This window comes from Anser cygnoides, chromosome 23 (assembly GCF_040182565.1).
Source record: "Anser cygnoides isolate HZ-2024a breed goose chromosome 23, Taihu_goose_T2T_genome, whole genome shotgun sequence".
NCBI classification, from domain to species: Eukaryota; Metazoa; Chordata; class Aves; order Anseriformes; family Anatidae; genus Anser; species Anser cygnoides.
The window spans coordinates 6,285,551-6,300,131 of record NC_089895.1 but is presented as its reverse complement, the minus strand read 5'-3'; the positions used below and the strand labels follow the sequence as shown (position 1 = coordinate 6,300,131).

General features: G+C 38.3%; 1 protein-coding gene across 1 annotated transcript in view; it reads left to right on the top strand.

Moving 5' to 3' along the window:
- Positions 1-14,581, top strand: part of GNB1 (G protein subunit beta 1) — a 45,326-nt gene that overhangs the window by 11,920 nt on the left and 18,825 nt on the right. Inside the window, exons 2-3 of the mRNA XM_066982237.1 lie at positions 6,418-6,469; positions 13,275-13,382. Of these exons, the coding sequence (XP_066838338.1) occupies positions 13,326-13,382 (57 nt within the window). The 5' untranslated portion in view covers positions 6,418-6,469; positions 13,275-13,325. The remainder of the gene's footprint in view (positions 1-6,417; positions 6,470-13,274; positions 13,383-14,581) is intronic.

Genomic DNA, 14,581 nt, shown 5'->3' with positions numbered 1-14,581 from the left:
TTTAAATGATCTTTCTGTTTCTAAAAGCAAATTGTTTTTCATTAGCGTTATAAGGACCTCACTGTCCCATAAGTCAGGTAATCTTGTGAATATCGACTGAAATTGGTGACTACTTGCTTGGAAGAAAGGAGAGCGCCTTCAGAAGCAAAATTGTCCATAAAAGAGTGACATATATGTGTAAATGGCTTGCTCAGCTCAAGGATAAGAACTTGTTAATTAGATTGGGTCTTTCTACTAATTTTAAATTGACTTTTAAAGATGTAAAAAGTAACATTGCTAAACATAGCATCCTGAAAGTTGGTCGTTTGCATTCTTTAAAGGGTGAAAATAGGAAGCAGCTCATTCTCCTTTGACTGAGTTGACTCTACTAGCTGGCATTTGTAGGATAAAATGGATGATTCAGCTTCTGTTGATTAAAATAGTTAAGCTGAAGTTCATGGAAATAAAGAATGCAACAATAGGAAGTTCTCATTTTTGGTGCTCGTACTTGTAGAGTCTTACTGATTTTATTGTATTTTCACTAGTATTCATTCTTTAGTTTGTTCTTTATTGTAAATAAGTGATCACATGGCCCGTTCCCTCCTCTAATAAAATAAATACTGTAGAGAAGATCCTAATGTACCTCCTGATGTCACTGTAATGGTAATTCATGTATTGTTTCACACATTTTAGTAGTGTTGAGCAGATAAATTGGAAGATCATGCCAACCTATCCCGATAGAGATGTGTTGGCAGCAGAGCTGAGAGCAATATTGTTTGGGCCTTCGGAAAATCCGTGCTCTCATCTTACCCTGTAACTGTCAGTGAATGTCACTTGATCCGCTTGATGGATTTTATTGTAATCTTAAGGATTTTGGTAAGAGGAGATGGTGTAATTGCCTACCTCCGTACCCGTTTTTGCAACTAGCCGTTCATATGCCTGTTTGACATTATCTAGTCGCATGTTGTGCTCCCATGAGCACCTGCTGTGGAGTTGCTGGGCGAGAATTTGAAGAAATAATCTTGATAAATGCGTCAGTCTTTGTGAGGACTCATTGAACACAAGTCACAGAAAATGAATTGAAAACCTGCTGGAAAATTGATATCTCAAAAATACTTGTGCTAGTTGTGTGTTAGGGAGATGGTGTTTGGATCCAGTAATACTTAATCCAGTAGTATTACCCCCTTTAGAGCTGTTGCCCTGTTCGTGGCAATAATTCTGACTAGGAAGAAAATCTGCGTGTGTCAGTGGTGCTGCTGTTGGTGTAGGACGGAGATAGCTGTATTGCACATGCTCTGCTGTGCTCGGGTAAACACTCTGGTCAGTTTACAAATGAAGTGAAAATGCTCCCCAAAAACCTGGAGGTTAGTGGTGAGAGTCAAAGGAAACAGTGAAAGATGATGATTGAAGTTAGAACCAACTGTTTGGTTTCTGTAAGGCTCTGCAGATAGAAGCCTCTAGTAATAAATGCGTAGTCATTTCTGTGTTGGTTAATTAACAGTAATATATTCTCCATCAGTGCTGACTTGGATTTCTTTTTCAGTGTGAAAGAGAGATGACGGGTAGTACATGACTGAAAAAAAAAGTGCTTGGTTTTGAATAAGGAGATATTTTATTACATGACAATTTTCAGAAACTTTTTTTTTTTCTGATATAGCTAGAAATTTATGTGCAAACAGTTTTTAAGTTTTCTCAACTTACTGTCTTTTAATTGTAAGGTCAGGAAAGAGGACACCCAAAAATTCCCTGGCCAGTTTGATGAAGTTGATGCAGTTTATTGATAATGTGTTGCTCTTCAGGAGTAATTGCATATAGATAACTTCAGGGAAAAAAAATAAAACTGGAGTGTTTTGGCTTTTGACATTCTCAATTTAAAAATGTTTGTTGAAAACTGGTACTGAACATCAGTAATTTTTGTTCTTAAAACAAGTTAGCTTCCTATGCCAGCCACTTAAAATACTTTTAAATGTGAATTTCTTCCAGAACAAGGCAGAAAGGATGTACTTAGAAAACCTTTTAACTTGGATTGCTAAAGCTACAATAGTTGTTAATACTGAACTACTTTAAAGATCTCATAAGACCCCTTTTCCAAAAAGTATGTTTGCAATAGTCAGTTCTTCTATTTGTTTATGTAAATTCCATGCTGTACCTAGAATTAAGATTTTTAATAACATACCTAGCTTGCAGATGAATTTAGAAAGGATTAATGAAATGACCTGTTACAGGCCAGATTTTTATGCTTAAATATTGCATCAGTATGATTTTTTAAAATGTAGGTCATGGGATTAGCATCCGGAAATGTGAGTATTTTGGCAGTAGGGCTCTTGTCTCTTGTCTTCCGTGAAGGCAGCTTGAGTTCGTTCACTGTTGGTGGCAGGAGCTGGGCCGCTGCGCTGCCGGGCTGTGTGTTACGCTGCTCTCTGCTGATCAGTGTTACATTTTAAGAGATGGCAAACTACCGTCACGGCTTATTTTCAAATACTTCTTAAATATAGGCAATGATGAGTCCTCGGGTCTTAGAAAATCTGGGCATGCAAGCAGAAGCTGGTGGATTATGCAAAGCAGATGGAGGTGGAGTCGGGTGATCCGTTCAGTAGCCCTGCTGTACTGCGTGGAAATAGCCTGTGACACATGGAGGATTTTGGGCATAGAAGTTAACTTTTTGTGAATTAGTTTGTAACACATTTGGAGGAGACAAAGGTAACATTTTCTGAGACAAATTTAATTTGGGACTTTGAATGTGAAACTGTCCTAATGAATGTGGGCTTTGCAAGGCATTACAAAGTTTCCATATTAGTTACCAGCTGGTTTCTACCATGAATTTTCTGAACTAAAAGCTGAATTATTTTTTGCTGAGCACTAGAAGCTATATATGATGTTTTTTTCGCTGTTATTATTGTTACTTACTGTGTGTTAAAACTGCTGCCCTCACAGCTTATTTGAAGGCAGACTGACGGAAGGCCACGTTGACTGGTCACAGACTGTTTTGTGTAGATCTCTTCTGTCTGGATTTTCCTGTTTCATGTGCTGTTCTGTGTGAGCAAAGCTCCAGGATGGAGGAATGTAGCCAGAACTTCAGTAAGGCCCTAGAACCGAGCTCTGTTCCTTACCCAGTGATCTTCCAGTGTTTCATGCTGCTTTGAGTAATTTTTTTTTCCTAATGCAATGTCAGCAGTGGAGGAAAAGTGCACAAATCCCTACAGGAGGAAAGTGCTTTCCAGGTTTCTGGAAACAGGTAAAGAAAAACTAAGGAAATGTCACTTGTGATGTTAAAGTTATGGTCAGCTCTTGAAGGAGCAATATCCATACGGATATCAATATCCTTCCAAGCTTTTTGCTGTCTGATAAAGCTGCTTATGATGAAAGTTAGGACCAATCCATCAAACTGAGGGTAGTTTTGTGTGTACAGAATAGCACTGAAACATAGCTTTACATTTCTGACTTCTAGTTGCTGTTTCCCAGTGGCATAACTGGGATTTTATGTTGTTGGCAGTGATTGGAAAAGGTCACATAATCTCTTGGGTTTTAAGATACTGTTCTGTGATAGTAATCAGCTATGTAGTGTGTAAGAAATAATTTTAATAAAGGAAAGTAGCCTCCAATTGCTAGTGTTACTGCTGTTATCTCTGCCATGTAGCTTGATACGTTAGTGTGGTGGTAAGTGCTGGGTGCCTGGAACGAAGCATCCTAAAGCAGTGAATGTCTGTCCGTGTCCAGCCCTCCTTGCTGGGCGTCCCCTTCACATGGGTGGGTGTTGCTAAGGGAGATGGATTAGATCAGCAAAGTGACTTCATTTGAAGTGTTTTTTACCTTAATAGTAACACTGATGGTTGCTAGCAATCTTCTATTAGTTTGGGTTTGTTTTTTTCCTGTAATGGAATCGTTGCTGAGTGCCTTGGCTATCCCGACCTTATGTACCAGTCTTGTAGGAAGATGGTTTATGCAATCATTTAAGATTGAAGTGGCATGATGGTTGTGGAAACTTGATTTTACTAGTGTTGACGGAGATCTAATTTAAATTACATTGACGAACCCCCTCGTCAGCCGCCTTCAGGCTGGGCAACTCTCAGCACCTCCTCATCAGAGCAATGCTCCAGTCCCTTCATCAACTTCGTGTCTTTTGGCTGGAGGCTCTCCAGTAATCTGGTGAGTGTTGGGGTTGAGAGAGTTTGAGGCGAAGTTGTCACCTCGGTGTAACTACTTCAATACATTTAAATTAAAAGCCATGAGACTGACAGCAGTGAGTACCTGTAGGGAAGCTTTACCCGGAAGTTACGGTGCTTTTGTCCTCCGAGAGTTGCTGCAATTTTTTCCTTTTAGTCCAGCCTGCTGTGCAGAAGGCTGTGGGCAAGGGGACCCTGGTTGTTCCCCTAGCCGTCTGTGGGGCTGGCTGACCTCCAGGTGCTTTGGTGTAATGGTGTAACCACTTGAACCAAGCCTGAAGCATTCTGCGGTACTTTGTTCTCTCCTGTTTTAGAAACCCTAGTTCCTGATGCTGAGAACCTCAAGCTGTCAGCTAAGCAGGGCTATAAGGGCTGATTAAGGCAGTGTATGAAGTACAAGAATTTCTTTTTAATTTTTTGCTGAGCCAGTACTGTGGTGTGATGAATGAGGTAGCCTGTAATTTACATGTTGCTTTTACCAGGCTACATTTTATCTAAAAATGGAAAGCTGTGGCAATTCAACTCTCTCTCTTAAGTGGTTTGCCTAGTTTTGTTCTTAAATGAGCTCCATCTGTAATGCAGAATTGAAGATATCTCAGTGCCAGGCTTGCATTCTGCAGGCATCACAGGATGCTTTCAGCATACCTAGCTGAAAATCTAACCTGATTTAAAAGAATAAACTGAATTTTGTGGAAAAGCTTGCTTTATGCTTTCTTACTCTTCTTGCAGGCTGCTTAAAGTAGCTTTTTTGTTTTGTTTTTGTTTTTCTTTTTTGCAGAAAGCATATGAAATCTGCAACACCTCTCCTGCATTAGTGAGGGTGCAGCACAGGACAATAATGGTGTGTGTTTTGGCCTTTGCTCTTGTGTATTCTGTGTGCTGTTAGTGTTCCAGTGTAATTTTACTTGTTGACGTTTCAGGTAATTCTCTTGGAATTCCACTAGATTTCATGATGTTTGCAGTGTGGATAAATTACTCTGTGAACTTCTGAAAGATGAATAGTGGTTCTTTTTTTCAGATGTTAAAACGGTCATGTCAGATGTGTTTGTTTCCTTAGGGGTGCAGGGAGGGGGAAGAAATTTGGCCTCCAAGCGTGAGTTACTGTTTTATGTCTGAAAGTGTGGTGTTCTGGCAGTAACAAGCAAAACTGCTTACGCTGGGAGTTTCATAATCGCAGTACTAAACTGTTCATCTATAAATGGGCTTGGATGAGGATGACCCATATCCTAAGTAGCTTAACCTCCATACCGAGCGCTGAAGTAGGTGGTAAATTTTACAGCTAATAGTGAACTGTAAAATCAGAAACTTGCATTGCATGTAAACGGTTCAGTTTAAAGTACATCAAGTTGTAGACAGGCCTTCTGATTTAAGATAACTTCGCTTCATTACATTCTTGCTTTATGCCTAAAATAATCTTTCGCTGTCCTGATGCAGTGGGTTTGAAGGTGTACACTCAGGTTTCCATTGACGTGACTCGTGGCCCTTGTTTTGCTCTGTGGTAGGAGAGATCCCAGCTCTTTCAAATGTATGCATAGTTGTGAACAGCCCAAATCATGGGGTGAATGATAATCATTACTTTGTGCTGCCAAAGGAAGAAGTCTGAAATTTCTTGAAGCCTTCTCAATTTGCTGTGAAGCCAATTTGTATGTTATATTGTTAATGTCTTCCAGCGTGCAATGTGTTAGTTGTTTAATATGCCAATTATTACTTTTTCGTATCTTCAGTGGTTAGAAGTTGTCGCCCTTCTAGAGGGAAGGGTGTTGTGCTCTCACTTGAGCGCATTAGTAGGAGGTTTATGTAACTTCTTCTGATAAAATAGATATCTTGATATTTAACTGTGCTTAGAAAGCAAGCATACCTCAGGAACAGTATTGAGCAGAAATCATTTCAGTGCTTTGAAAATGTACATTTTGGGGGGCGCTTTGCAGAACAGAGAAAATTCCAGTGCTGTGTGAGTGAGACAGTGTTCTGTCGTAACCCTAAACACTGTAACAGTAGGGAATTCTGTATTGCTAGGGGAGAGAAGAACTAGTGGTCTGAGGATTGCAAGAGTTTTATTTAAAAAGAACATTAAAAACTTCTTGAGCAAGTCTTTTGGTTATGTTAATATTACTACTGAAGCAGTGTACCTCTTCTTCATGAAGATAAGCCAGCTGTTCACATTAAGTAACAAAAAATATCTCTGCCTTCATAGTATTTGAATTTCTGCTAAATTTGTTAAGAAATTTAAGCTATTTCTTAATCATTGGACTCATTCTGATGTTTTTCTTTTCAGAATTTACATGTTTGACAGCAGAAGTTGGCTTTCTACTGTAGTAAGAGAAAATGTAAGTAGAAGAATAAGGTAGTTCCTTTTTTCTAGTGCTTGAGAAACTTGTACTATTTTTAAAAAGTGGCTAACCATTTTTTTAGCTATTTCTTAGTCTATGCAAGTCTACCTATTTTCAACTGTAGTATGCGTGCTCTTATGTCAACAGGAAGGATTTTAAAATGGCCAGGAAACTTGCTAAATAATAGATGTTAGTGCCTGCCTGCCTTCAGAAATGGAACTGGCAAAGCAGAGGGAGACCATAGATGAAACTGTTTCATCTCAGTAGGGCAGGGAACTGTAATAAATAAGATGATTAGAACAGTTATTCTCTCATGAATGAAAAATTACTTATCAGCCATGTGTGACAAAACAGGGCCAAATTTCTTGTTAGCAAAGTGGTTCTTTGTCAGACCGTTCTTTTCAGTCTTCCTGTATTAAAGCAGAAGCAAAAAGTTTCAGTGTTTATATTCTGTGTAATTGAAATTGCTACTAATATTCTTGGAAAAGTGGAACTTTCATTACCTTCCTGACTATTAACTAAAAATGTTTCTGCATCTTGCAAAGCCCTTTAGTCTGTGGTGAGCATTACTGGTTAGTTGTGTGTTGAATAGAAAGGAGTTTTTCAGTTAGATTTTTTTTTTCTTCTTCCATCACTAGATACTCAGCTATTTTTCAGAAAGCAAGCAGCAAGCTAACCCATCTCCTGAGGTGTTCTCTCATAACTTGAGTTGGTCAACCCTAGACACCTTCTGTGTTCTTTTTTGGAGGTGTGGAAACTGGAACTGAACTCAGTGTTCCAGGTGTAAACAAACTGTTGCTTCACACAATGGCATTATGATATTGCCAGTATTTTCTGTCCTATTTTCTATGTAAGCTTTTGTTCTGTTTTAACCAGTACACTGTAGTAAGCCACTGTCTTTGAGCTATCCAGCACATGCTTGTTTGCTTCAAATAAAGCTTCTATCCCAGAAGCTTGTGATCCCATCCCTTTCTTATGTTATATGTGGAGACGTGTACTTGGGTCAGAAGGCACCTCTGAATGTTTGTCTTCTATTTGGAACATGTAAATGGTAGAGTGAACACCACAAATTTGTCCCACAGGCAATTCTGATCTTATTTACTGTGTTTTCTGTGGAATACGAGTCAAATAGGAATCAATATGTATTTTGTTTAAGTAATAAAAAAACCCTACAAACCTACAGCTTTTCAAAGTTAATACGATGCCAAAACACTGGAACTGACAGTGGATTGCGTATAATTCCTTTGTCATTGTGAAAATGTACAAGCTGCTGTGCATGTTACTAATAGGATTTATGGTATCAGATAGATTAGCACAGCTTCCTTTAATCAGATGACCTGCTATGAGACTGTCGGGTAGGCATAATGTGAAGTCATTGTTAAAGCTGTAAAGTTTTGGCTGTTTTCACAAGTGATGCATGTTTTGTGTTTTTTTTGGCTGTTTCATACATATTGCAGTGATGTGTATTAGCAGGAAAGGTGTTGAGGGAACAAATACCAGACAGCGTGTTCGTTTGGGAGAAAGTTGATTTAGCTACCCTTATGAAATGAATATATTGGGGTAATGCTTCAACAGTATAAATTTCCTTTGTGTTACCAGACTTCGCTTCAACAATGTCCTGATGGTTTTACTTGTTAGATAGTACTCGTGCTGTAAAAATACCTTGTAGCAAACAAAGCTTGGCTGCCAAGGGGTAGACCTTTCTAAATATTTGACTTAGCTGTGACTTGAAAAATCAGCGGTCTCTCTATCTGTGGAGGTTATTCACAGGACAGGGTATTTAGGAGAGGATTGAACGTTCCATCTTCTCCATAGGAATGGAGTGGGAAAGGAAAATAAAAATGAACTATTTTGTAAGGTTTGCTTCATTGCTCTTATCAGGTAGTTTTAGAGAAAAATCCTATTTACCTAACTCAAGGATATACGTTTGGATGAGTTCTGTTGTAATTCAGTAGAGGTAAGCATTAGCCTACATACAAAAGTGATGGTATTAATGATATCTCAGTTCCAGTAACGGCTGCATTGTATAAACAGCTTGAGCTCTGGAAAGGATATTAAAGCTGTAGCAATGAAATGAGTGGGTTTGAGTTCTTCCTTAGCCCTTTAATTGTTGTCTTGTCACTGTTTTCTGAGGGGTGAGCTTTATCTTTAAATGAGAGTTGTTATACTGGGATCTTAAACATATCTCTGTTTGCAGGAAGTATTTGTAAGTTTTGTAGATTTCATAAAGTTTTCTGTTTTTTCAAAGATTCTGTGCAGGATCTTCTATTGTTCAATATATAATTGACTGCCTGTCTTGTGTGGCATAGAGAAAATCAAAAATGGAAATTTGAGATGAGTGATGTGATACATCCTTTTGACATAACTGAGTTGCAAAGTTTATCAGGTATGGAGTTAGCTGTAGACAATGCTTGGTTTTCCTAGGTGGGAAATGGGAAAGTGACTCTTCTGTGGGTAACTTGTAAGAAGAGATTAGAGACTTGTGTCATTTGGGGTGGTGAGGAGTAGTAAACTGCCTTGCAAGTACGCATATTATTGTCCCTAGCAAGAAGAGAATTATCTACAAGGTATACTTGTCAACAAGATTAGGGGGAATTATTAGGCTTAGAGCAGAGACACTTAAGCACTTCAGCCTGTGGAAAGGTCTTGAGTGAGTTCAGCAAAGTGAGCGTGTTATTCTTGAGAAGCCTGCCTTCAAGAACACAGTAACATATTCAAAGGAAAGTGAGGTAAGCGTGAGCTTGACTGTTACCTATTTCTTCACATCTGTGGTGATAATTTAGAAGAGGAATGTGGAACTTGAGTAGTGACTTCTGGCACGAGGCTGGCTTGACTTGGAAATTAAGTAACTTCCTTCAAAACACCAGAAATAGAAGCATCATCCTTATCAAACTTACAGTTTCTCTTCTCTTGGAAACCTTATTTTAGAATGTAGTTAAATGCTGTTAGAACGTGCCAAGGAACAAGAGTATATTATTCCATGATGCTAAATTGTGCTTGCTTCAGATGAGCATAAATCCTGTATTGAAGTTTCTGCTGCTTCTGTCTGTAATATGAATAAATCTGTATAAAAGTTTCCTGTGTATCAAGAGTGCCAGTAGGTGAAAACGTTTTCCCATACAGTTAACTGACCTTACCTGTTCCTGTTCTTTTAAAGGTTGTCATTTCTTTCTCCTTTTTTAATGCTGGGTACTAGTAATCTCTGCTGATTTACTGTACAGCTAGTACAGAAATTCAGATGAGGATGAAAACCACAGGTGTTGTATTTTTGGCATAAATTTAATTGCTTAAGATTTAGTGTAAAAGAAATGGGGAAATGGCCAAGTCGATGGGCTGGTTGACCCATAAATTTTACGGTCTGCTTCAGAACACTCCTATATTTTGATGCCCTTGGCTTCATTAGGATTTTCATTTCCTGAGTGTGAGTGAGTTCAGGCAAGTTGGCAGGAATTAGAACTTCCTGTTGATGTTCAAGCAACAAAGACTACAAAGAGAATGTGGAAATCTGGTTTAAACAATTCCTATTGATGCTGTGTCAGAAATGCAGTTCAGAGTTTGGAGCTGCTTGGAATGCTGAAATGTTAACTTAGAACATCAGCTGTAAAAGTGTATTTAACTTCACCTTGCATACTTGCCTACGGATACGTGGTATTACAGGTTGGGAAGACTTCCAGGGTTATAGGCACTTAGCTGCAGATTGTCATGCAGCAAATACTGAAGTGTGAGTCCTAGCAAGTGACTGGAAGTCAAGATCCACGTACATATGTCTGGCTAAAGGCGTTCGTTAGTTGGGTTCTGTTTGTTTTAATTCTTAGGGGCTTTGAAGGGGTTTGGGCTGTTCCGTCCTTCCATAAAGTGCGAAGGAAATGGAGGCAGAGTCCTGGTGCAGAGTGCTGTCTTGAATTGGATGTGAGTTGGGAGTGGAGGCTCTGTGGAGTTACTGTATTAGGCATTTCAAAATGTAATGCAAGTTTTATTTGTGTGAAGAAGGGCACGCGTCTGCCCAAGTTACTGTGCCATCCTGTCAACTGCAGGCTGTGCCTGACTTCCTTTCGGTTTCTTACATGTCTGCATCAGCGTTGCTGCTTCGGTGCTACCACTGGTCAGAAAACACTCGGCACAACTGGGCTGCTTCCTCTGGCTTTGCCACTTGCAGCAGTGCCCATCTGTGCGTGCAGTATTAAGCAACGAGGCACAAGCATGAAATAAGCTTCTCTGACATGGTTTGAACTCCTGTGTGTATGCAAATGACCCGCAATGAAACTACAAGGTTCGGTTTCTGTCAAGTGAACTTTCTCAGTGTGTTTTTTCTTTTTTTACTAGGGTTAGTGTTCATCTCCTTAGACTTCTTTCTATTCCATACAAAGAATTTTTTTTTTTTTACTTAAATGTGAGAGGATTTCATTGCATATCGCACAAGCTCTGGTAAAAGTAAGTTGGCACTATTTTAAGCTTTCTGTTACAGGAGGGCATACCTGCTTTGACTGACATTAGATTATTCACCCTATTATATTTTTAAGTAAAGCTGCATGTAAATCTTCAGTGTAATTACCTGCAACTCTGCAGCTGGAATTCTGTGTCCTAAATCTTTATCTTAATCCTGTCATTGAGTTGTTCTGACCTTGAGCAGAACATTTAAGTTTTGGATTGTAACTTCTTTCCCTGTAATAGGGGTGATGCCATCTTTAAAGTCTTTGTACTCTGCCTGGAGAGGCTGGTATTTGTTTAGTGGGAATTGGGCTATTTATTAACTTAGGGAATGTCAGAAATAAGATATTAAAAAGCTGAAAGATCTGAGAATTAGTTGCAGTTTCTTTTTAAAAACAGTTTAATTCCTTTGACAGGAGTAGTGCATGCTAGTTCATAGTAGGGCTGGACTATAGTAGGAGCTGTAGACTGTCATGAACCTGTGCTTAAAAACTGCAGGCAGACCCAGCTGCGGGGTGTTATGTCTTAAATTTACAGGGAACAAAACATCTTGAGAAACAGACAAATGTTCAAAAGAAAGAAAGGTGGTTAGGGGATAATAAAACACTCTTGACAGGTTTTGTCTTAACTGGATTTTGGACTAAGCTGAACAAGCAATCTTAACAGGGCTTAAAGATGACCCTGGAAGCAGAAGAGAGAAGGAGACCTAGTTTCACAATAAAGTGAAGGGCTTTGAAGTTGAACGAATGGAGGCTTTGAGACAGAAACTAACTGAAATTGCTTCTCTAAAATATTTGGGGTTTCAGCCAAGAGTGTAAATTTGTAAATGATTATATGACAAGATAAGACATGTAAATTCCTTAAGGTCCTCAGTTTGGTATACTAGCAAAGAGAGCTTGGAGTTGTATCTGGTTGTGTGGGATAGCACTATTTAGGGAATGCCAAAGCTTTAGCTCTTGAAACTTTATTTCTTAGATAGTTATGTTTGCTCTGCTGCTTTAAGTTGCCTTCACAGTATGTTCTCCCCTACTCTGATTAGGTAAAAATTTGGAAGTTATTCTCATCCTTCCCCTTGGAAAGGACTGCCTAAGAGCTTTAAAAAAAAAAAACCAACCAAACCCTCATGCTTGCAAAGATAAATAAGCTGATTAAATCTTAACAGAATAATATGTAAAACTGCTAGCAAAGCATTTACATTATTTAATAGTAAAGGGTCAGTTCTGACTAATAAAATGTTCTCAAATGACTACCGGTAGTATGTTTTTATAAACCTTAGGTGCTCTATGTAGCATTTGAAAATGGATCTAATACCTTGTTTCACAGTAAAGTGCAAACTTTATTAGCATGCTTCTTCAGCTTTTTATATTGACGTCAGGCAGAGCTTTTTAAAACAAAAAGTTTAGGTACTGATGAGTTTTAGTATAGAATACTAGTGAGAATGCCAACATTTTGACAGTGTGAAAATGCCACCATCTTTTCGGAACAGACTGGAAGATACCTATATGCCTATTGTATGGGAAAATGGTCCAATAATTGAGGAACTATATATGGAATATTTGGGAGGGGTCAGTGATGATTGCTTTATTGAGCCTTTATGTTTTTGGCTGCAGAGTACAGTGACAGAGCGATACGTTAGTGAGTAATCTGGGACATATCAATGCTAGGAAAATCAAGTATTGGTGGGGAGAGATGGCTGTGGGCAGTAGTTGCTCGAACTCCTCCCATCACCCTAACATTCAAAAAAAATACTAATTATATTGTGACAATACATAAATGTTAGAATTCTGTCTGGGAACTCTCAGGGTGATGTTTTAGTAATTGACAAGTAAGAACTTGGACAACATTAATGAACTATCTCCTTTTATATAGATGTCAGAACAGCATTTCTCATAACTGCTGTGTTTTGGACAGAGTTCACAATAGGCCTTTTTACAGCCTTTTGCAATTGCTTCTGTCAGTCTCTAAACACTTCCAATTCTTATTCTTTGACAGTGGGATTCCTTACTCTATTAAGTCCTACAGAGATATCTGAATTTTGCGTTTAACCTCTGTATTATGTGCTGGTAAAACTGAGTCTATACAAAGTTAAAACATAAAAATATGAATGAAAGAAAAGATGCCAAAAATAGCAGCCTGGAAGAAAAAGGATAAGTCCAAATTGTATTTTATTTACTGTGGCTGGAAAAAAAACTAAGCACGTTCCGTGTTAACGCCGTATTGTGAAGAGATTTTAGGGAAAATCACTTGTTTTTCAATGCTGATAAACCAATCACTGCCTTTTTAAAGCACTGTTTGCGATAAATGAAAGGACTGTCTTCTCTCAATTTTAAGTTATGACTTCTACTAATTCTCGTTACTGTCACCTGTCTTTCAGATTTCCGGTTGTCTCAGAGGTGGCAGCGAAGCACACCTTTAGCACAGGAAAATGAGTGAGCTTGACCAGTTACGCCAGGAGGCTGAGCAACTGAAAAACCAAATCAGAGTATGTATTGTTTCACAGTACAGATGAATGATGATTTGTGTATCTTGAGGATGACAGAGATGGACAGAAATGATGTATTAAGCGGATGTGTTGGATGTTTTCACAGCGTTAAAGTTAGTCGTGGATATTTAGAAAGTGCAAGCACATATAAGTACTTTAGATTACTTTTTGGTTCTTGATATTGCTCAGAAAATGATAGCTACACAAATCCACAAAATGTACTAGATTAAAATGAACAGTTAATGAAAATTTTCGGAGCCAGATCGTGACAGTTTCTTCCCTTTCATTGGGATGTTTATTTCGCATTCTCTTTTCAAGTGCACTTGTGAGGAGCCTAGCTAAAAGAACAAATTTGGGGCAGTAAGTTGGTTCCAGATATTGACCTCGTACTAAATAGTTAAATGGTCATTCAAAAACATATGCCTTGTTAAACTTCCAGTAACCCTGTGAGAAAACAAGCTGAAGAATGAAGATGATGAAAACTTCCTGAGCATGGTTAAAGGTTTACATAAACTGTATCTGTGGACTGTCTTGTGAAATAGCAGTATTTAGATGAAGATTATAGCAATGTAGTACATCTTTCTGAATAGATGGTGTCTGCTCATTTTCTGTTACTGAATAAAAGAAGTAGAGGGAAAACAGTCTATTTATTTAAAAGAACCATGTAGCCCAAATGACATTTGTTTTAGATTTAATTTGAAAAATGTATTATGAAACGTAACATGAACTGGAATGTTGTCAGTCTTGTAATTAATTGGGGAGGGGAGCATGATGTATGCAGAACAAAGTTTGATCCGTTTTTCAAAATCAATTCAGTGATGCTAAATGATTTTAGTACAGACCAATTTTAAATCTTCACCAATGCTGAGATTCACAGAGACTTTGGTTGAGGTCTCATGCTTCTGTAGGAGGGACGTCAAAGATAAAACAGCTGAAACTGCCTATCAGTTATTTCTTACTCAATGTGATTTCTCTGTATGTATCTAATACTTCTTTCTGTGAAATTCTGTAGGAACTTGTTCTTTGAAGTAGGTTGGTGGTAACAATGCTCTTACATATTGAAAGGAAAAAAATCCTGTATAAAGCGATACAAAAAACTATTGGATGTTTTTGTGCATCATAGCCTGTATTTCTCAGAGCTTATCTTGAACATCTCAGCCTATGACAGAGGATTTTAATTAGCAGACTCTGGCTAAGGT